The sequence below is a fragment of the Hermetia illucens genome, chromosome 4 (assembly GCF_905115235.1).
Source record: "Hermetia illucens chromosome 4, iHerIll2.2.curated.20191125, whole genome shotgun sequence".
NCBI lineage: Eukaryota > Metazoa > Arthropoda > Insecta > Diptera > Stratiomyidae > Hermetia > Hermetia illucens.
In genome coordinates, this window is record NC_051852.1 from 140,548,290 (window position 1) to 140,573,179 (window position 24,890).

Consider the following 24,890-nt stretch of genomic DNA (forward strand, 5'->3'; position numbering starts at 1 on the left):
CCCAGGCTTCCTTTTTCCGTATGTGCAGTCGCTTTTCCGGTCAACGAAGTTCGTGATAAGTCTCCACGCGGACCTGCGTTCTTTGAGAATGCAACATTACTCGGCATGCAGCATCCTTCCATTCCGTTGCAAGCTTACCTTTATAGTCGAATCAGCCGTTCCAATTTTTTTGCGACTGTGGCCAAGTATGTGTGTGGCCATATCAAGTGTAACGATCTTCAGGTGATTGTGAATATCACATGAAGATAAAGCATCGATTTTCAGGACCTCTGTTGACTGCAGTTATTACTACATCCATTTCTCCCTTATTGGTGTTACAGGATGCCGTATTGTGGATGTCTGATTGCCAGAGGGGATTGTAGATGCCAACGAGATAGTAATCCGAGTCTTGACCTACCTATACATTCTGACATTCATCTAGGCTGAAAGATGGCGGCATTCAACCAGCTGACTAAAAGTGCGAGTTCATGCAAGAGGGGAACCTCTCCTCGTTAGTTCGTCGATCCGCTAGTTTCACGCCTATATTCCTGCGTCCGAAAACTCAGGGAAGAGAGACTTTGATCAAACTTCCCAGGTTGCTCAGTTCCTCTATGCAGTGATTTAGCACCTCGGAAAATATTACCGTTGGCTTTAAATCTTTGGTGGTGGGCATGACTAGTACTCAAAGAAAGTAAACTTCGATTAGCGGCCGAATCATACCTTATCTGCTGACAAGCTCTCCGTTTCGTTAGTATGCCCAGTCGGCATTGCTTAAGTGTACGATTCAAACATGTAGTGTGTACCCGATGTAATTTCCACTCAAAACTCAAACTTCACTTTTGCTGCATCGGTTAAAAATGCGGTGTCATAACCTTAGAACATCCTGTAGTGAAGTTTTTTCTAAAATCAGCCAATAAATAGTGTAGTTATGTAGTTTGACGTGTCTAAACTCTTGTTGGTAGCAGAATGAGAATGCTACTATGGCCCTAAGACCTGGCTATTCACTGATTGAAGGCACTGCGGGGTACAATATATTTGATGAAATCGGTTGCAGGAATACGTTGAAGGTTTCCGTTGGAATAGGCACGCAGCCTCAGTAGCACACCCATGCATGGTTCTTTGGATGCTAGTCAACGGAAACCACCACACAATAGAAGCATAGATAAGAATTCGACGAACTTTAAGTCCATTGAAACATTTTTAGCCGAAATTAGAACTTCTCCCGAAAAAAAATTATCAAGCCTGGAAAGCCTTCATAACTTTCTTAAAACGCAGTTATGTATTTAGTTTTAAATTTAACATCGCATTTAGGATCCAACCATGATACTTTACATTGGAAGAAAGGGACAATATTTGGCCATTCAGTAGCGTCAAATAGTACTCGCGTATTTTTGTCTCAGCGCTGAATAACAAGTAATCAGTTTTGCTTGTGGTTAGACTTATGACTTACCCAGGGACCCACTAGGTCAAACACTTCCTCCAAAATACCAATATCACCACGTTATCGGTCATTCTGCACCTATCGAATTTTTTTTTAATAGTCTCATCCGTTACTGTTAGCTAGAGTACCAGAGAGATGGTGTCGCCTGAGGACATCCCTCCATTTATAGTCCTGGTTAATGGTTGCCTCAGCATAGATACTATCCAATGTATAATACGAACCTCCAACCCTATTCTGGTTAGAACCTCCCGAATGGCTTTAGTACTATTGAATTATCAGGAAGACAGTTAAGATGTATTGCATTCAGTATGTTGAGCCTTTGATCGTACTAAATATCACTTAAAAGGCGATCTCCGTGTATTTTCCTTTCAATTAGGCGGTATCTTCCGTAATTATCCTTAAGTGTATGTATAAATCACGCTACAGGCTTTTCAACGCGAAAAAGTTAAACTGCTGGGCCCAAAATTCTTCACAGATTCAGCGACCCATCTCTCTGTCTTCGGTATGAAAACTGCATGCACGCGTTTCCAAATTTGTGGTTCCTACCCAAGTACAGTATAATTTCTAGAAACAACTCTCTTCCAATGCTTCCGCAGAACATCTAGTATTATTCCGTCTAGACTAGGAAATTTATATATCAAGAAATTATTAATTGCCCAACCGATTCCTTCCTTTGAGAGAACCGATCGTTTTGGCAACCAGGACTATATAGCCTTCAAACGGAGTTTTAACCCACAGTCATCCCTACTTGCGAAGAAATACATTTGAACTCTTAACTCCAAGAGTTTCTGCAGAATATTCCCTCTGACAACCATCCAACTCTTTGAAAAAGGATCTATTCCCATGTTCTTTTGCTAGAATCCTGCTGTCTTGAAAAATTCTTATGGTTTCAATATTTTAACCAAAAGTAGTCTCACCAGAACCGCCTCTTGTTTTCCACTCTGAGGGCTCGTTTTCAATAAATAAAATAAACTGATAACAGATGACATGCTTCCAGTCTTCACAAATCCTTGAACTACGAAGCTTGGCGAACTGTCTTTCCTACACGCCAATAGGTTAGGGCTAATAATAAAATCAAACAAAAAACTGATCTCGCAAGTTGATTTCCGACCTACCCTACACTGCGTGCCTTGCACTAGCATCTAACGCGGATGAAAGAAACTAAATGCTTTGGCTCCTCCAGCGCCGGTGCAAATCAGTCATGGGCAATGGGAATATAGAAGTCCTTTGCTACTACCATTTCCAGTTTGGCATTTACCTCTGTTTTTGGCAAGGATACTGCCTCTAGACCCCTACTGAACACCATCTTTTTAGCTGTAGAATATCTTGTATTGTTTGTCATGGAGTCCTTTTACTATCGTATCTCCTCCAATCTGGAATTCCTCATAGAGGAAGGCCGAAGGGCACTTTGAGTGCTGGAGGTTGATCTGAGCTACCCTTGCACTACCCATTGATCAAGAAGAGGTATGGCGAAATATTCTTCGGGGCTCTTTCACCTTTAATGCAATTAACCCATTCATATTCGTCGGTGCAAATATTAGGTGAGCTTGTCCTTATCAATGCGAACCTTCGGCAGCCAAATCTGTTTTCATATAGAATCAGCTTCAACTTCACGCCAATCTGCAATGGGCTCTTCTCGTTTTGTCCTATAAAGCTTTTTTCATGTTTGCGTCTTTAAAGTGGAGCCCATGCTTGGCGACACAATTATTCTGCGAAAGAAATCGGTTGTGGTTAGCCCAACCACCAGCGTAAAAGTCTGATTCAAAATTAAAGATGCCTGGGACATTCAGAGTCCGTATGCTCTAGGCCAACATACCCTTCAGTCAGGCATCATTAGACGTAGGTTGTTCTACCTTGCTTTGAGGTCCCATCAGCACCCTTAATACCACATGGATTATAGTCCTTATAGTCCAAGCTGTTGTGGTTCACCAATTCTATAATATATATCAAACAGGTATCAGGTGTTCTGGCTCATAACGTCGCTCCATAGGAAGTTGGGTTTTGACACGTCATCCTTTTCCCGAAATTACAAAATAATTATAAAATAGACTCACAGATGTTAGAGAGACTTTTGCGAGTGTCCGTAATGTCATGCGCCAAAGTTTCTACAAGCGAAAGCGTGTGGCCAAGCAAAAGTGTCACTCTTATCAGCAACGAAGGAGATGTTTTCTCGACTATTGACTTTCGGAATTCCTTCAAATACTGGCGCCCAATTATTGCTCATGTTTTTCGACTCCTGAATACGGCTTGAACTAGTACATGGTCAAACCGCTCAATCGTCAAACCTAACTGAAGAAGTGGAAGCACTCCTGATACTGCTTAGAAAAGAAAATCAGGCAGTTCCTTGACGAATTAGCCTCTGTTAGGAAAGCCTCTACGAGGGATATTCAAAAAAGCCTACGCAACTTCGCTTATTCCTAATATTAGGCGATGACGACTTTACGGTTTCTTACCACGGCAGAGCCAAATCGTCCGACGCTGCCTCGCCTCTGCCCTGGGAACAGCATGACCGAAGCGGCTCGCAGAGAGCTGAGAATATTTTTTTGGTTGGGTCCGGCATCAAGTTGATGCGGACTTAGAACCCCGCAATTCTCAAAAAAATATTTTCAGACCCATAGTATAATTTTGATTCACACCTGTCACTCTCTAACATGAACCACGGTATCATTTGATGGAGCTGTAGTTTCGAATCCAAGTCGATTTGGGCAGAACCTCTGGTGCAAACTAGCTGGGGGACAACTTGCATGTAACGCCATTTCAGCATAGTCATTCTTTGTAGACTATTATGCACCTTGATAGTAAGTTTAGAGATTTCTCCATTGTTCTCATTACATCCTTACTTTAATTTGGTTGTATTGGAACTGGAAGCACCCATGGCCAGACCAGTATTTAAAATCGGAATAAAAGGCCAAAACACGGATCAGATACAATATTAATCATAAAAACAGCTACATTCTTAAAATTCTTAAAATTTTGTTCATATGCATGAACTATCTGCGTTTGAGTGTCAAGAATTTTTTGTGCAGATTTCGACCATTTTTCTGTCTTGGCAACAGCCTTCAATTCACTGAACAGTCATTTATAAATTCATCCAAGTTAAACAAACCAAAAGTTGAAAATGAATGGCCCTCTGAACCCCTAACCCTCGAGCAATCAATTTCTCCAGCAATTTAAAAACCTTTGTAAACAATACTTAAAGAATTTGTTACCACCCAATTTCTCTTAATTTCATGGTCTTAGAAAAGTTGAGTCCTAAAACCAGCTGCTCCAAAATGCAACAGCTCGTCCCGAGGAAAACTTCAACTATTTACTCTGGTGTAATGAAAACGCTTCCAATTTTCACTAGACAAGCACATCTTATGACATATTACAAACAACGCTATCTCGTGTTTTCGAGAGCTCTCCCAACTGAAAACAACGCATTCCAAATTGGTCTTTCAATTTTCCGCTTTCTTCTTGACGTCACTTTTCGTTTATTTTCATGAGAAGATTGAAGGATTGTTGGGGATCCTTTCGTACACTGAGGGGTCCTGCTTTGTTTGATAAAGGAAAGCAATAAGGACAACGACAAACGTCCTCTCTATTGAGATTAATTTCGAAACGAAACAATTAAGGAAACGACTAATTGGCGGTTAAGTTTAATGTCATTTCGTCTATGAGTTTGTTATGGGATTCGAGGAATTCGCCCAATGGTGGAATTTGTAACTGTTGGTGTTGATTCCTGTGAAATGATTCTGAAATGTGAATTAGGAGTTAATTGTCCAAACAAAGCACGAATATAAATTTATGGGCAAATTATCAACTCAACGAAACTAAGGATAGTTAATTTCCTGTACACCATTAACATTTCGCTAGCAAAATATCTAAACTCCGCGCTCCACTTCCACTTTCGGTAAGAAGATATAGTAGCCAAAATAGATATTGCCTCACAGGGAGTAGAAAGTAAAGAAACAAATAGCAAAAACTGTTGGTACATAAGAGGAACTAATCATCAAAAATTAGCCAAATATCCTTGCTCATAAATTAAAAATCATTAATTTCACGCCAGATAGTGACGAAACAAAGCAGGCAAAAAGGTAAAAAATTCTGGAAAAAATTAAAAGCTATCGCTCTTCCTGATGTGTGACCTATCCACTGCCTCTTCCCTCCGTCTAATCAACGTGTCTACAGGGTCATACCTCTACACAGCTCAAGGTTCGAGATTGTGATTGGCCAGATTACCGCGACTATATGACGGAGACATGTATAAACGGAGGATTAAAGCCTTCAAGTTAGAGATTCCCATCGATCAGTTCCAATCTGGTTTTGTTGCTAAGGCAGTTTGAGATTTAACACAAAACAGCCCAAATATAGGAAGATAGCGCTGACCCTTGGTTTTGTTGGTATTTATCTACCGTTCGGCTTTTCTTCCTTACGCCTTTCGTCCCAAAACCCAGAGTAATTTTACAAAGGAGTATGAAAACAAGTAGTGTCACTGAACTCTTCTACATCTTCCGGCCCAGATAACACGAGAAACATCATGAGTTAAAGATAATACTATGCAACCCCCCCAGATTCATTTTACTCAAATGTAGCGATTAGCTTTTCTGGGCAAGGTTTTCCAAATAAACTCCCTGCAGACGCTGCCAAAAGCTTCCTCCAAGTCGATAAAAAAACAGGTACAGTGGGGATGCTGATGACGTGATCAGTGATCTAAGGTGGGTGTCAGCCTGCTCTTAATTAATCGTTCTCTTGATGTGTTCTCTTACACGTTTCTGAAATATTGTAACACAAGCACAGAATACGAACTTTAACAGTTCTCCTCTTTTCGACCCTCGAAATACTACCACACCCCTGGTAGTCTGTTCTCGGTTCTCAAATAAATGGCAGTAACAGATCTACTAAAAATTTGGAAACTGTAAGAAACAGTTCCATGATGGACCATCATGGCCAGCAGCTTTCCTCTGGCTGATGCATTGATGGTGGAGATGATTTGGCTTTTATTTGGAGAAGCAGTCCATATCGGCCATTTACGACGACTATTCGTTCCATATCTCAGAAATAATTTAGGTTTTTCCACCTATCGTTAACATCCTTCACACGATCGCGGAGAAAATAGGGACAACCAGTGATTATCTTCAATATTACTAACTTACAAAATTGGAGCCTCTAGTTCTATATGTTGATGGATCTGGTAGCCAGACACCTACTATGTTAATGTTAGTTTGAACTGAATACTTCAAATACTTCAAAATCACCATCTTACTTGGCTATTGTCAACCTCAACGCTAGAGCTATAGAACACCCCAAAACGTAGTGAATTTGGACCGTTCACGTCCATGTACAGCCCCACAGAAGTTCCCGCCGGCACGCTCTTGTTTGCTTCTTTATTAGCTAGGTGCGGAAGGTGGATCAGTTCCTTTGGTACTTCGGACCCTCAGTCATGTCATTCGAAAATTCATGTGCATCGCACCTGGTGTATTTGAGAGTTGCACCAGGATAAAGGAGGAGACGAAGAGAAAAACAATTAAAGCTCAACCATGAACGAGAATATTACGATCGTAGGAAGGAAGATTCACCGTGAGTAACTTAGTGGCACTACCCACCCTGAGTCCACATTGTTGTTAATGTGTCGAAGGCCAGGATAGCTTCGTCATATCAACGCAATTGTCACTCCTTCTAAAACAACAATGCATTGCTATGTATATAAATCGTTATTATGATCAACATGTCACAAAGAATCATTGCATGATGTTTCAATTATCGCGAGTATTCAAAGATAACTTTGGAGTACTTCCCAGCATGCATCTTTCAGATCTATGACAATTTTGTCAATGGCACTGCCGTCTGTAAGCAATCATCCTCTTTCTGCCAGGTTTGGGGACCAAGGTTGTTGCACTCTGCACCCTTTTAAAGAAGTGCTGCCAGTATCACATTTATCTTAGCATACAAGGCCTTCTGTCTGTAGGGGCAGCCCAGTGGTTGGAACACTAAGTTATCGTAGTGGAAGGTCGCGGTTCAAATATCACTGGTGGCAGAGGGGGATAATAACCACGGGCAAGCGCAATGTTGACCAGATTGCCTCTTATAGTCTTATAGTCTTATAGTACCGTAGTGTACCGTTATGGTGTTGAATGAAGTGTTCTAAAATGCCTTAAGGCCCTGATTCAATTGAATTGTTGCCTTAACGATTATTATTATTATACGGGGGTTTTTTAATGGCGGAAGGGAAAGTTTTCCATCGCCCTTATTATTGCTAAAATCGAAGCCGCGTTTCGTAAGGCTTGTACCTTCTAAGCACTCAGTCTGTTTAGATATAAAGCTGCGTAGCTCAGTAATGTCATCAACTGATTGACGCCCCACAAACTTTCAATGACAACATTCGTAAGTTACAAAGAGGTCTTTTTCGGTGCAAATTTTAGCTTAGCGGATGGGAGAAAACACAATCAGTTCCGGCCATTGTGAAATGTGGAGACACTCAAAAAGTTCGAAGTGAAACAATTAAGGAGGACTCCGTTGTCAATCAAACCTGATGTCAATACACGAAACTGTGAATTCCGCATAAGATCGAATTGCACGGCAGGGTTTACTCGCAAAAATAGAAGGCGCACATTACTGGCCTCCAATGCTGACCGAAGCAAACCAGAGCTTGGTTGAGTTTTTTTCCTCATCAACTCTGTTGTCCCGAAGATCCTTCCTCTGTCTCAGGGATATTGTTGCAATTTCATGCAATGGCTTCAGGACGACGTCAGTTCCTTTCGATACAGAGTAGTATGGTAAACCCATATGAGTGAAAATTTAGGAGAGAACCATTTCATTATGATGGCTCGTTAGACAAAAACCATAATTAAAGATTGGACTCCAATTCATCTAAATCAAATCAGGAAGTTGCAGAAAATTCACGATACGATGAGGACAAGCGGGAGGTTTTTTGCGCGAACGATCATAACTCGTCCAAAGACGCCAGAATGGAATTGGGAATAACTCATTTGATAATTAAAAGAATTCAGTGAGGCGTTCAACTAATTAAATATTTTAAGTTGAAATAAACCATTTCAGATAATATTCAGATTCAGATAATGTTCTCGAAAGTAACGCAATTATTATTCCGTGGCAGTAGAAAACTAACTATAGCGTGTGCTTAACCACACAGTAATGGTAATCGTCCACGATGGGAAACAAAACGGGATGCTCCGAGGAGCCCAATTAGCACTGTGGTGCGCCGTTTTGATGCCAGAAACTCCTAAGACCATGATCGCTGTTATAATAGGAAGGAGGTAGAGTCCAGTTAGCTCAAATTTTCAGAGGTAACCCATGGCATTCACAAAGGGAAGCAGCTCTACCACCATGTAGCTAGAGACCTTACTGAGGTCCTCAGAGAATGGTGCCCGTAGTCTGGCTTTAGCTAGGGCTGAGCAACTGCAAAGGAAATTCCTATAGTTCCCGCTTTTCAACGCAGTGGCAATGCAAATTTTAGGGAATGGTCTCCTATAGACCAGTGGTTATTCAGACCACGGTAATCTTCTATATATTTGTACGCGTCTGAAAACGGAGTGCTCGCGATTGGGTTTTGTTGGCGACCAAATTCTCCTCGAGATGGCACAGGTGGCAAGCTTTCGCCATATGAGATCCGTAACTGCTAAGTAATGCGAGTAGATTCACGACACAGACTGTACCCACCGAAGGACTGCCAAGAACAGACCTACCGTCAGCTTGCCCATTCACCTCTTTGTTCCAATGAATCCAATGAACGTGCTACCTACACTGTTCTACACTATCCCACCAGCCTGGCGGATGTCGCTGTTGAGTACCAAGCCTCAATGGCCACTTGGCTATTGACCAGAAGGGCTATGCTACGCCTGGGGCTCGAATCATGCCTTAGCCACAGTCAGACTTCGAGCATCTCCGCTTGGAATTCTCTGGCGAAACCGGCGAGACAGTACGACTCGGATACATTCTGTGTATTCGAGAAAACCCTCACGCTGACTCCCCAGACCATCTTTGATCCGTCTGAGAAGAAAACTGTGTCATAGCCCTGCAACACGCTGCTTGCCTTCTACTCTGCGCTGGTTGGAAAGTCCACAACATAATTTCTTGTGAAATTCGGCGTGCGTGGGCGTAGTCCATGAGATATGCCCAAAGTTTCCGAGGTATTTAGTTTAGGATATTACTATAGCCATAAGTCTTCCCTGTGCAGCATCGAGACTCACGTAGTCTGATGGCACTGCACGCTACAACGTAATTAATGTGGAGGTCTGGGGCGAAGAGATGTAAGAGTACATTGAGCGCATCTTTCGGGCAGGACTGCAGAGCAACTGCCCACGCGCTTTTTTAAATTCTCGTTGTATGATAGTTTTTGCTCAAAGGGTTCTCTCCATAATCGCCTTAAGTGGATATCTAGAACGCGCTCTAAGGTCTTCAGCGTGAAAAAGGTGAGACTGATTGGTTGAAAGTCCTTCGCAGACTCATGACTGCGCCTGCCCATCTTCGATATGTGGTACGTATTCCAAACAATTACAATTCAGGTAAATCCCGGTATGCCACGACACAACCTTTCTGCTTCTGTAAAGTAACTGACATTATCCCCTCTGCGCTAGGAAGTATACATATATACGGAGAAGCTGTTTATAGCTCAGCCGCTCTTATCCTCGGTAGTTATCGATTTGATAGCCGCACACGGCCGAGGCGGCTGCATACCCTCTAAAGCTCTGACTCGCAATCCTCCTCGCCGGCGAGGGAGTACGTCTCAATCTGCAACTTCAGGGTATCACTAGCAGATTCCATTCAGGAACCTTTCGACTTTTTGATAAAGGACGGGCTCCTAACTTCCTTGGAAATAATCTTCCTGACCCTTGCAGATTCGCTGGTGCTTTCAATGTTTTTACAATAGTCCAACCAGGGCCGCCTCTTAGCAGTCTTGATAGCCAATTTGTAAAAAAATGTCAGACGATGACGGCTTTACGGTTTCTTACTAGGGCAGAGGCAAATCGTCGCCCTGGGAACAGCGTGACCGAAGCGGTTCGCAGATGTTGAGTGCTCCTTCATATAATTCGCAGAACAAGACATGATGCCTCTGCCCTGGTAAGGAATCGTAAAGCCGTCATCGCCTGACATTTTTGTAAATTTTCGGTGCGAAGTCCTAAACGAGGAGTCCGTGGACCAAAAAAAGAGGGAGTAAGTTGCTTCCCATTTGGTCCGGAATGCGGAAAAAAATATTTTCAGCCAATTTGTATTCCCACAGGCAGTCTTTTTATGGCTATCAATATATAAGCCCATATCAAAAGTTGAATATCTCCCTGGTCAGCTTCCCAAGTTTTTGCAGAACTCTAATTCTATCACGATGGCGATGTCTTCTTGCTTTATCAAGCAGGTCATGAGGGTTTAGATGCAGTTTTGAACGTCTTTTCCTTAGCCCAACCTTTAACTCCAGTACGTTTGCAGTGCCAATCTTACCGATTTAAGCTCCGGAGAGTTGGTTCTTGCTGACTTGGTCAAACTTCCTCCAGTCGATCCTCCTGGGGTCTCTGAAGGGTTTACAGACCTCTGCGGCGAGGTCTGGACTGAACTGTGATCTGAGAAGGATCTCTGGTCAGACACTCTCTAGTTCTTTACGCTAAGAATCCCATTGTCAATTAGTAGAGTGATATCAAGGACCTCCTCCCAACCGTCACAGTTCTTTGTAGTGAGGAAATGGACGGTTGGTGTACTGCCCCTCTTACACACCGATAGATTTGTATTAATAATAATATCGAGAAGAGACTGATCTCTCCCTAACAGGAAAATAAGCAGATTAACCGACGCGCATTTCGCATGCTGCAAATTTATCTCCGTTACCCCCAGCATGATCTGCTTGCATAGGGAGTTCGTCAGTCCTCTTTGGACTGTCGATCCTCATTTCCTCCCGCAGATCGTTGACGGCGCCGATTGAATCAGATTGAATCCAATTTCGCGGAGCGGAACACTTTCCCCTTTGCATTGCAGACTCCGAACCGCACTTTGTAGTCTGCTTTCTCCAATGCCTCCTGGCACTCTCCGTTTATACGGGGCAGAAACGGTTGGCTGTTTGCCTGGGGTTCCTCCTCATTGATAACTATCCAGTCGGCCATGGGAATTCTGAGGTTATTAAAGGCGGAAAGATTATAAGCTTGTTCTTGTCCATGCAGGTGATGCTCGATGACCGTCTTCGGCAGCCTGGCTTCAACACTGATCCACACTTTCGCCACCAGTTTCCACACGTAAGTGACTCCTGGCCACATCGCTGGAGAGTTTTGCAGTTCGTGCCTCATCAGCTGGCTGCTAATGGTTACCTATTTGCAATGGTTGCTAAACGTCCGAGTCCTTGAACACTCTGCTCTGATGGTGGCTTTGTTCAACCTCGTCTTGAGATGGATTCCACCTTAGGTTGGGGTCCTGTTAACACCTTTTCTACTGCAGGAAGGACGATCCCCCAGTTATTGCTTCGCATGACCAGCAGGCAAACAGATCTTGCCTAGTTGGATTAGTCCACTCTCAGCCCGACCCTAGACACTCTTGGCCCGTCTGAGGACGGTTTCCAGCAGCTACCGCGAGGACGTCGTGTGAGGACTTGCCGAATTACGCAGCCCCAACTTGAAGCATACTCAGCCAACGACTCCTCATAGACTGTATTTAAGCGTTTGTTTGTCTATATCACAATATACAGGTCTATAAGTTGGTTGGGTAGGATATCGGGCCAGGAATGCCAACTATCGATAAGTTCGTAGTAATTTAGTAGCTTCGCCAGAACAAGGTGCTCTTAATTCGCAACTTCGTTACTCCCTTTCTAAGTTCCGCGGCATGCCTTTTAAAGTTAACTGGACGGTCATCACTCAGGATTTTATTTTTTATTATGAAGGAGGTTTGCCATCCTGAAGTACACACTTTCAAGTAACTAAACTAATTTTTTTTTGAATCCAGATTAGCTTTTCTAATGTTGTTGGAATCAACCAACAACAAATACTATCTGAATTTATTTTCAGTGCCTACCTTCCAAAATGGTTTAGGGTTTTAAGAGAATTTGATGCCAGGATAATGCAGGCACACATACATTATTACTTTAGCTAATTTAGAAAGAATAGGATAAGATTGTTTCTTGCGGCTACTTAAAATTTTTACTAGAATTCACCATAAATATTTATGGTCAATTGAGTAGCAAACTAATTTTGAATAAGCGTAATATAAACGAGGTTGGATCAGATATATGTTGGCCAATTAGAATAATCAAGTGGATTTATGTGATAGAAAACTGAATATCTGAATGTTAAAAGCGATTTGTACTTTGTTTACTGGATCACGGATGCTAGCCGAGCAATTGCTTTCGGCTAAGATTATATCTTCTTGTATAAGTCATGCCCAGATACTCCTTAGAAGACGAATACAGCATGATGATGTTTACGTTGGTATCTGGAAATAATCAAGCACAAAGTAACTAGGAAAAGATCTATAGAAATTTACATATAATATAGTATATTGTTCTGAAGATTCATATGTCAAAATACGTTAAAAGACGAGCTAAACCTAAATAGATTGTAAGTTAATGTATTCGTAATATAGGGATATGCAGAAGATATAGTAGTAACTATTGGAGAGCAACCAATAGCGACTGTCCTACTGTTTAAAAATGAAAATCCTAAGAATCTGTTGTTATGTAAGTGTAAATTAAGTTGTATATTTTCTAGCAGATTGTAGATAAAGCTCAATTAATAGTGGAATACTTTAAGTATGTTGTTACCGTGTAAATGTTTGAGTATATTTTTAAAGTGACCAAAAGTGGAATGGATATCAATTAAACGGAAAATGTGAATAAAGTTAAATAAATTGTAATTAAAATATGAGTATTTTCTTTATTATGTTCTATTGTATTTTCATTTATTTATTTATCTATTTTCGAGTTGCCACAATCTCGGCTGATGCCGGATTTTACCTGATACTAGCACTAAGTGCCAAGCATTTAAGTTCAGACGATTCTACCTATTTAAAAGATAAATGGGCGTTGGTGGTGGTGGCCGGTGGTAGGTTAATGGCAGAATACGCTAAGTACATACTCCCCGCAACATTGAGCACGTATGCAGAATGGTGTACTTCTGCATGGTGTGAACAAGACTGCGTGAGAGTCCCAAGACATCAAGGGAAGCCGTAAGGGATTTAGGTACAATACCTGCAGCTGACAACATTATGGAAACTACAACCACCCGCACGAGCTGCCAAATTTCTTTGACTTCCCGAGCCAGTGGCTCACAGTTCCCTTTCTTCTCCACGCATTTTCGTTCAATGTTGCTATTATGGGGGATAGCAAAATCAATAATATACGAGGAGCGACCCGTCTTGTCAACTAACAGCACGACAGGTTTGTATGTGGCGATCAGTTAGAACTTGCCGGTCCCAATACATGCTACAGAACTATCAAGTATTGCTTGCGGCTCACATCGGGAAACCAGACATGTTCCAGTGATCAGTTCATGCTTGTATGAATGGTTTTGATGAATCAACTTACATACAGCATGCCTGTTGGTGTATTGCACCGATGCCATTACAGTGCAGCCAGAGATGGGATGGTCCAATATCTCTAACGCTGAATACTACATTCTGCACTGGTCGTTCTCCACCGTCTCTTTCATTATGACCTTTTTATAAGCTCGCCTGGTGACCAGGCCGTCCTCAATGGCACACATCCTTCCGTCTTAGCAAAGAACTCCCCAGCACACCATCTTTGCGACAAATGGAAATCGACAAATGGCTGCCAAAGAGAAAGAACTCACGTGTTAACCGGGCATTGCCTTCGACTTCCATCCATCGCTTGGTTCTTGGTTCAACTTCACCCCACTCAGACGATTGAAAGATCGATCCTTCAAGTTAAGTGGAGTCAGGCGACAGTCTACCTTACAAATAGCTTCATGCAAGGGACTCGCCTGCTCTTTGCTGTAAAAATAAGCGCGTAACGAGTCGACTTGGCGATGATGTTGAGTCGTAATGTCGCCCATGCCCCTACCTCCGATGTCACGTGCCAGCTTCATCCGCTCCACGGCGGAGTTTGGATGATGCATTCGGAATTTGGACATAGTAGTCCGTGTCCACCGCTGGACGTTTTCCAGATCAGTTTTTGCCCACGGCAATATTCCGAATGCATGAGCCCGAAAGCTGCGATTTCAGCACTAGCTTTACACGTCCCAGGAATTTAGACAACAGAGCATCCTTCAGATCACCAACTCGAGCATGGGTTCCTTGCAGAATTCCTAGCTACTTGTAGAAGTCTGTCTCGGTCATAACTTCGATGTGGAAGTCATCAATGCTACGTCGTCATGTGGCTCGTAATAACTTGGCTGATGCTTGGATTCGACACTTTCCTAATCCAAACTCCATCCGAATATCACGGCTGAACATTTCTACTATTTGCAACAGACTTCTGAGGTGGTCGTCAGTACAAGCATACAACTTGATGTCATCTAAGTACATCAAGTGTGTCAACTGGCACTTAGCAAGTAGGCCATATTTATTTGCAAAACTATGTCTTCTAGCATCATTCAAACCAGAGGGAACTCAACGAATCACCCTTCGTATATGGATAGGCTCTGAGGTATTAGCACTCTCAGATGAAAGCACTAATAACGTTGTGTTCCACCCTTCCATGACTGCCGCCAAAAACTTTATTAGTTTCGGATCAATACGATCAATACTGGTGTAGGACAACGATTAGCCAGATATGCGGGACGCTGTCAAAGGGCTAGGTATAATCAATATAGCAACTAAAGAAGTCGTAGAACTATCGAGTCGATAATGAGTTGCTCTTTGCAACCCCATGACCCAACTCTGCAGCCCTTTCCTTATTAATAACGGACGTTATGAATTTGTAGAGGGTTGGTAAGCAAGTAATCGGTCCGGTGTCCACGCGGTCCTGCACCGTATCATTCTTAGGGATAAGGTAGGTAATCCAAGCAGTAAGGAAGGGTGGAAATTCCTCCGGCTGACTCATGACCTGATTTATGCTGTATGCCAACCGGTTATGTATACTGATGAACTTTTTGGATTAGAAGTTCTGCACCCGACCCAGCTGTTAATGGCTCATCGCACTTCCCCTCCTGTTACAACATACACGCCCTTTGGAATTCGTTCCGGACCTCAGCGAAGACTTCAGACGGTGAAAGAGAGTAATAATAATAATAATCTTTGGCGCAACAATCCATATTGTATCAGGGCCTTAAAGTGTGTTAGAGCACTTCATTCAAGACCGTAACGGTACATATACTACAGGATTATAGTACCATATAAGAGGCAATGTGGTTAGCATTGCGCTCATCCGAGATTATTACCCCGAATTGAATCAGATACCCGTTCACAGCTGAGTTGACTGGTATCTGACGTCAAATCATGATACAATTTCCACTGCCACCAGTGAGATTTGAACCGCGATCTTCCGTACGGCAGCCTTGTGCTCTAACCGCGCAGCTATCCGATGAATGAGAGTGCTTCGACGAATACTAAAACTCTTGCCTGCCTGGTGTTGTCGATGCCATCACCCTGCCTCCATGGACTCTTGGTAACCAGTTTCCACGATGACCTCAAGGAACAGGTTCCCTGATGGTGGCCGGGTGGTCTGCGATTCGTGCACAGTCACGTGCGCGAGTCGCTCATTTCCTCCATCCACTTTATCCGCTGCCTACGCGAATTTGCGGAAGTGGTCGCCACAGATTGTGTCGAAACAGCTGCAGCAGGCGGAGCAATGCTCTAGATCATCGTGGCGCCTAGACGTCGAACTGCCCCACGACAAGCGATTTCCACGCCATGTTATCCATTACAGAAGCTCGACCCAGTCACCAAGGCAGACAACTCCCTCTGATTATCCGTGCCAGACTTTAAAACTCTCCTTCTCATTTTTGGTAGTGCATTTTATCCCTAACTGCCAGGTGTGATGATAGCTTCCTCAGTGAATAATCTGCAAGACCGCAAAATTCTTGCTCTTTCCTCAGCTACCCCCTGAGACGCGACTTCGGACCGGCTACGTCGGAGTTATTTATTATTTATTTATATTTATTTTTAGTTATTTCGTTTTCTTCAAAACAACAAATAGAATTTTGCAGAAGTCGGAAGAAGTGACAATTAGAGAACTCAATATGGTTTCTCAGGGAGGCATGTGGTTAGTCTTCGTTGGGATGAAAGGTAATGCCTCTACTCCTTACCAATTCAAACCGCTTTCTTTCAGATACTTGACATAATGCCTGTAGTTGTCAATTAACCGGCTAATTATTCTAGACAGCTCACTTCTCGAACATATCACCTGCTTCGCCATCACTCTATGGCGTATCCAGCAATGCAATTCCGTCCCTCTTTAATATGTAACCAAGCTATTAACACTTCCGTCTTCTGATCACATCGTGTTTGAGTGCTAGGCCTCCGCGCCAACCAAGTTCTTCGTTCAAGAGAGTTTCAGGCCAATGCACTCCGATGATACGAAGCAGACAGGTATTGACGAAAGATTTTAAGTAACAGTTGAGCTCACTTTCCATGTGCTACTCGCATACAGCAACACAGAAAGAACACTAGCACATAATATTCTGAACTTGACCTCGTTGATAACTGAGTTACCAGATTTTAAACAAGGCAATAAAAGCGAATCCAGCGTTGCTAATGCGTCGGGCAACATCCACGTCGATGCCACCGCCGGCAGAAACCACACTTCCTAGATATATAATTGATCTACACTTTCGATAACAGATAGGGAGACCGCGATGACTAGCCAGAGTGAGGACCATGGCTTCGGTGGTACTTATCTCCAGTGCAACTCTATTTCTCCATCTTTCCAAATCCACAGATATTTGGTCAAGGTCCATGACCCGGTGAGAGAGGAAGCGGATGTCATCAGCTTAGTCGAGTTGTTTGAGGAATGATGTTAGCGTTCATTGAATTCCTCCACGCCCTCCGGACAAGGCAGCACGAAGAACATCACCAATAACAAGAAGAAATAATATCGCGAACAGGATGCAACCCTGTCAGACTCCCGTTTGCACCTCAAAATCATCCGAGATTTTACCTCGGTGCAGCGGGGGGTTACTCAATATATCTGCCGTACTATTAGCAAGATATAGTTCTCCCACAGTGGGGCGACGGCTATGGCATACAGACGGTCGATATGGAAGTTAAGGTGTCACATCTCCCTAATCCTGCGAGTAGTGGCAGACGCAACACTCAAACTAGCGGAAGCGATCATTATATGGTGATCTCTTTCGAAGCCGATGTCAACACCTCTCTTGTTACGCATATCCAGGAGACAACACCTAAACATACTGCTGATCGCGAGGTGGTCGACCTGATTGGCGGCGTCGGTCAGTTGAAACCCATCTGACCTTATGGCAAGCTCTGTACTCCAATATTGTGCCACCAATGACAAGGCGGTGGGATTGCAGAAATTCACGAGCCTCGAACCATTGCCATTGCGGTCGCCAAGACCGTGTTTCCCCATCACATGGCCGAGCAACGTGTTGTCACCTTGACATTCAGATCACCTATCACGATCGCAATGTCACCTTTAGAAAGCCTCCTTTGAACTGCGTCCTTATCAACTATATCGGAAGTCTGCGTTAATGTACAGCATTTTACAATTGTGGTACTCTTTAACCGCGACCGGAATCTTGTAGCAACCCGACCCCAGATTCGTGTCTGTTGCCACTTGAATTCCCAGAGTACAAAAGCACATTACCAAGGCCGTTGCTATGCGGTCAGTCCCTACCTAAGGCGTTGTTAACGTTTTGGTAGCAGTAAAGTTTCCAAATTTGCAGGTTGTTGATCTTTGGAATGGAACAAACCAATTGAGAAAAAGCTATCCTCCACTCTTGTGGTCTATGGACTGCTCCTTTTGAGCTAAATACCCAAATTTTCAAAAGGATGACTAACGGTTTCGTTCATCGCGATTTTTACTTTGATGTAATTCGCACTCATGTCGTACTTGTGATAACCACTTTCGGGCGCGCACCTCCCAGGGCAGAGGCAAGGCAGTCTCTGATAAGCTGCCCTGTCCTGTGCGAAACTGTCAGTCATTCTTTTGAACATTAGGGTATTTGGCTCAAAAATAGACGGATCCTCATAAGCGTAGAAGAAAGTTTCTTCTCAATTGTTCCAGTGCGAAATCAGTAATGCCTTGAGACGTGATCCTGGAAAACCAAGGCAAATGAACTTTGACAGCTTAACATAGTTGCTGGGGCCAGCATATTGTTCAAGTTGAAATAAAATATATTTCTCCTCTAAGTTTTTTCTCGAATTTTTATTATATATTAAATGTTTTCATATATATTTATAGCTCATTATTCCGGTTATTTCTTTCATTTTAGTCCACGATATTTTCCATCCCTCTATGACATTTCGCACACTCGTATCTAAGTTCTGTATCGTTTTTTTATGAAATCCGAATGGTTTCTTCCTGCCAAAAGAACTCAATACCAAGTACTATGAATTTCCAATTAATATGACGTAAGTGTTGTGGACACGTACAATATTGAAACCACGAGCAACTAAACAACAGAAAATGGAAGTTTAAAAATGTCCATGTCCCCCCTTGACCCAAGCTCAAGGGTACTCCCTTTCAATTCGCTTCCTTGTGTGCTTTTGATAACAGTCTCTAATTTTCCAACATCAGTCACCCCCTTTCAATCTCGCATCAAATCATTTTCATGTACCCATTTGGCGTGAGTGGTCCACTCGGAGTACCCCAATTTGCCCTGCATTATTCGGTTGATCCTGTGAACAGAATGTAATCAATGGACACCACGGACGATGATGATGTCCGAGATTTTAATTAAGTTTTCAACAATTACCAACCCATTTTCAGGATATTCAAATAGCATTCAAACTGAAATGTTGTTTGTTGCAAATGTTTTCCAGTTTCAAACTGGAAATGTTGGAAAATATTCTAGAGAAATTTAAGCTGTTTATGAATAGAATGAAAAGTAAGTTCAGGAATAAATTGCAAACTAGGATAATTGCTTCGAATGGGACCGCATATTGCTCCAAATGATGCCCACTTTTGTACAAGTGTAGGTAACTGCTGCATGGCTATCTGAAATTAATCCGTTGCGAAGATGGGAATTTGAGATATTTCTTTCTCTGAATCTGCATGATACTGACCCACAATTGCACTTCTCCAGGAGTGTATCAGCTCTACAAGATTACGGCGGTCTGCACGGGGCACTGGCCCATAGGGGACCAAGCCGCTAGGCTCGGCTTACCCTACAACTCGCATTGCCGAAGCTGCGGAGAAGGAAGGGAAACCCCCATGCCCTTTCTCTGCGATTGCCCAGCTCTGGCTCGAGTCAGGCTGCGGACGCTGGGTAGACCATTCTTTGGGGACCTCAGTGAGATTTCTAGCTTCAGGGTCGAAGAGCTGCTTTCCTTCGTGAATGCTATGGGCTGGCTCTGAAGATCCTAGCCGGCTGGACTCTGCTTCCCTGTTCCTATAACAACAGTCACGGTCTTAGGAGTTTGTGGCATCAAAACGGCGCACCAAAGCGCTAATTGGGCTCCTCGGGGCGGCCACTGATATCTACCTACCTATCCTACAAGTAACTGGATCCCTGTAAAAATGAACAATTTATGAAAACACAATGTTTACATGAGAAACTATAATACGTCTTGGCTTTCCTTGCAGTCTTGTACCATCGTTTGTCTTAAAGCACTTGACAGCATCGAACGTGATCAGAATCCTATTGCAATTAACTTTTGAACACTCTGTTCTAGTTGTCATATTCGATTCGGATTTACGACGAATATACTCCAGGCACGTGTTAATGATACACAGGCCCATTGGAACTCCATATTCCAAGATGCGACAATAAACACTTTGTGCTGTAAAAAGTAAACTGTTCTTCTTTATATAATTTTCCAAAAACGCCGCATTTCCTTTCGCTTATTTCATACTATTCCACCGATTCGGCACCATTCTCATCACTAATCCTCGATAGATTCCATTGTATGTAAGCACAGTCAACTAAAAACGAAGGTCCCCTGTCTTTGGTTGACCTTCATATACATATATGATTACTTCCACCTTCTAAGGAAATGACAAATCTCCCTTCAGGCGCGTCCCTTCGTGCGAATAAGAGAACGCATTGAAATGCTTACGGACAGTTTGGGTAGGTGAGAGCAAACAGCCACTCAGAGATAAAGACTGGATCTGGAAATGATACCCAGAAATAAAACCAAGTATCTAAGACGAGTTAGGAAGTTTTTTACAGTAGAGACCTTCGGAAACCCAGTACCGGCGGGTTTTGAAAGTGGCCAAGCGGTCTCCCATCCGCCGATATCCACAATGTTGGACCACAATGGACCACAATGTCTCAGTAGTGAAAAACTTGAACACTTTGACATTTAATGCTACAAAAGATAATAGTGGAAGGAAAATGAAGTCCACACCGAATCGCCATCAATGCTCCTATTGTAAAAAAGGAACGTGAAACGTAGCAAACTTGAACAACGTTTCCTTTACTGGCGGAACCCATAAATGAACTTTGAGAATTCATCAAGAAGAGGTGAAATATCTATCAAAATATCAGACCTTTGACACGGGGCATTAAGTTGGCCTACATTAGGCAGTAGAGGGGAAAGACTTCCAAGCGTCATGTGGTAAAATCACGAAAGAAACACAAGTGACACCTCCTCAACATAAAGTAGGTTTGAACGCTAGTAAACGGAATTGTTACGGAACTAACATAGTGTGTCCCATGCTACCCAGTAAGTGGCCAAGAAGGAAAAGTCTCTTCACTGAAGAAAACTGAGTTCCAGGAAAAGTTAGCAGCCCTTCGATTACAACCTCAACTTTAACAAAATTGGAAGAATCTGCAGTTCGTAAACGCGCAGAATGGACAAAGGTGGGAAGTAAAAAGCGGCGAAAGAGCAAGATGATTCGTCCAGAAATAATAATTACTTCTAAGAAAGGAAATATGTATCGGATATCGGCGTATCCTTCGAAAAGTCAAAGCCAATCCAAAATTGATAAACTTAGGTAGCGGTTGAAGGTTGAAGTTGTGTGCTGACTTAGGAAACCAGTGAAATTCAAGAGCTGCTTCAGATACTTCGATTTCGGTCATTTTTCAGCAGCATGTACTAGTGAAAATCTCAAGGCCTGCTTTCGCAAACCATTCAAGATCCGAATGTGGACCTGGTGGTAATCTGTGAACCTTACCGAAATTATGGTATTGCTGGGTTAGTACAAGCCTCATCTGAAAACGCAGCGATATGATGAATGTCATACGGAAGACGTGGCATTCAAACGCCTGTCGAGTTGATAATAAAAAAAAATGAGATCCAGAAAAAATAGGATGCATTGTAGAATCGAGGGTGGTTGAGGTCAGGAAAACCAGGCTTCAGTATTCCTTCGAGTGAACTAAAAAGTTGTCTGAATCCCCCATCCGAACGTCCCCCAGCCCAGACCAGAAAGCCGATATCAACTTGTCGCAGGAACACATAGAGGCTGCTCGGCAATTTAAAGATATCTGATACCGTGTGGATCAGGTACTTCTCCGCGATTCCACTTACCATTGCGGGCCATTGGAACGCGAGGGGTAATGGTAGACAATGCATTGATCTATCATTTGAAACAAGAACGGGGATGGCAGGAAATGTCGTCCTGCGAAGAAAGTGAAACTATATGTATGTGATAATCTGATTCCAGCTTCATTAAACAAATATAAAGGGTCATCAATCATGCAAGGATCTCTGCTCAAAAAGATTTGTTGAAGATTAAGAAACTTTGATACCATCTACACTTAATCCGAAACCAACAATCCTTACACTCGAAGAATATGTGTTCGTTAGTTTCTCTAATCATTCAACTGTTACATTTATCCGAATCTATGTTTCCAGACCTTTTGAGAAGAACTTTGTTATATGTGTGATTGATTTGAAGATGATTCAGTTATTCTTTCTTCGGAAGCTGTAAGCGTACGCGTAGCATCCGATTGAATCATGGGTAAGCAGCGTGAATATTTGAGAAAAATGGTCCTTTGGCACATGATATCGTAAAAAATAATCCTCCCACTCTCTATAGGAGTGTTCCTGAATTGCCTTCAGAGAGTTTGACCAAAATTGTGGGACTAGAGCCCCGAGCCTCACGGGCCTCTACATAGGAGAGTTCATTTAATGGGTGTCCCGCATGCGCCGGGCACCATAGAACTTCTAATGACTTAAAACGAGGGTCAGAAGCAAGGACATGAATTTTGTCCACTAGGTGATGCAATGGCGTATTTTGTTTGAGTCATTTACAAGTATGGGGAGAGTTTGTAATGATAGCAACTAAAAGCCATCTTGATGGCCTGAAGCACGGCAAAAAGTTCAGCCGCAAAAACCCAACTGACATCCAAGGAAAAACGGGAGACTTGCGTTCCATCCGGACCAACCACTGAACCCACCACACATGAACGCAACATCAGACGCCAGGACCAGAAAGCCACTTTGAGGCCTTCCACGCACCTTCCATACGCAGCCGCCACCTAGGATTTGCCACAGGTACCCTCGAAATCATACGACAGGATAACCTGAATCTTATTAGAGGTTGCGGGAATAACATGGAAACTACAGTGTCAAATAAGCTCCGGAAGACTTATAGATCGAGGAAAGATCATTTTAAGAATCCGGGTTGTGAACCACCAAATGAAACTTCTGAAGTGGCGGCTCGGTTACCAAAGCAAAAATCTGGTGTAATAGGGTGGTTCTAGTCCAGCCCCAAGCAAGTTCTCAGGATACAAGCAGATATTACGTTGAGCTTGTTTTCAAAGTATTTTGGAAAATTCATAGTGGACGTAGTGGCATATTTTATAATGGGCCTCACCACAGCTCTATAGATATTGATGGCCTTATGGGGTGTTAGACTCCAAGAAAAAACAGTGGAAAAATTAATCTACCCGCCTGTCTTTACGATTTTACGAATAATCAAATTTAAGGGGTCTCTAATCGAATACGTCCTCGTTATCTCCATACCTAAAAAGCTGATGGATTTCACATGCGCAGGGGTAAGATTATTAATTTTAGTGAGGAGGGATGTTACCCAGCTTTTCTTGAAAATGTAGATTGGAATTTGGTTATGTTGATCGGTAGACTCAATCTTCGGGACTCATCAACAAACGCATTTACCTGCCTTTGCAAACATTTGGAAGCCGACGACCAATCATCTCCAGTCACAAAAATGAGGAAATCGTCCGGATATTGGAAGATTTCAATATCAGAGCATTTATTATGCAGAGATTGTGTATAGATAACAACATTGGTCTTAAAACACATCCTTGGGGAATGCCATTTCCGACTTGAACGCTGTCCAACCCTAGTTGAAGGCGTCAATTCGATATTATCCTTGACACACATAAAACAATTTCAGCAGGAAAGCGGAAATGTGATATTATGTCGCTAAGGGTAGGCAGATCAACCTTCTCATAGGTATTCTTCACATCCAAAAGTTATGGGTCCTTAAATGTTTTTGGGATGGGTACCACCCAACTTGCACCAGATGAGGTTAAGCCCCTGTAGCAGCGCCGAGAATGTTTCCGGCGCCAGCCGTAAATGTTGATAAATCATATTATCCGTACCAGAGGGAGAGGTACGCTTGTGCCCTTAACAATGCAGCCGTCAGCTCTTTTAGAGAGAAAGGCTGAGAAATAGTGGGATATCTAAAGATATCCGCAAGAGAGGGGGAAGGGAAACCGTGCTGCCCAGCGAGAAAATCAAGATATTCAAGGTTTTCCATAGGATCCCAACATGGTGACTTGTCACTGATGTAACTACGAAAACCCTTTATGGATTTCCGGAAGGACTTGACATCTTTCGTCACAGATAAGTCAGACCAAATTTCACGACAACGCTAACACTGGGGCTCAGTGAATACTTCAATCGGGTTATTGAGGAAGCTAGAACGCCATCCGACTGGCAAGAAATTACCACAGCAGAATGTTCAAATTACCGTCCGATCTGACTACTTTCCTATCCCATAACGATTTTTGAACGCATTCCTTACTACCATGATCGCGAAATTGTTGAAATAACCGTGAATCAAGCCGGGTTTGTGCAGAACTTTGGAACTACTGACGTAATACACGCTGCCCGGCTACTCATGGAGAAACACCGTGAGAAATATAGCCCTCTTTACATTGCATATCTCGATCTAGAGAAAGCATTTGCCCGTGTACGATACGAATTCATCTGGTATGCTCTACGATAACACTTAGTGCCACTTTGTTCTAGTAGTGGACACTGTCACACGGGACATTCAATGTGCAGCGGCCTATACAATGCTTTATGCAGATGATGTTTTCCTAGCGTCTAATAGCAAAAGTGATCTCGAGCATCTTGTCCAAAAATGAAATGATCACCTCATGCAACACGGTCTCAGATTGAATTTGAATAAAATTGAATTTTCTGACTACCGATCCCCATGAAAGAGGCACAATCGCTACCAGCGACAGTGACCTGTCCAGGACTGAGCGATTTAAATTTCTCGGGTCAA

General features: G+C 42.8%; 1 protein-coding gene across 1 annotated transcript in view; it reads left to right on the top strand.

The window, feature by feature from the left end:
• The window catches only part of LOC119654108 (neuropeptide CCHamide-2 receptor), a 132,960-nt gene extending 112,702 nt beyond the window's left edge, over nt 1-20,258 (top strand). Inside the window, exon 7 of the mRNA XM_038059271.1 lies at nt 20,138-20,258. Within this exon, the coding sequence (XP_037915199.1) occupies nt 20,138-20,258 (121 nt within the window). The remainder of the gene's footprint in view (nt 1-20,137) is intronic.
• The last annotated feature ends 4,632 nt before the right edge of the window (nt 20,259-24,890 follow it).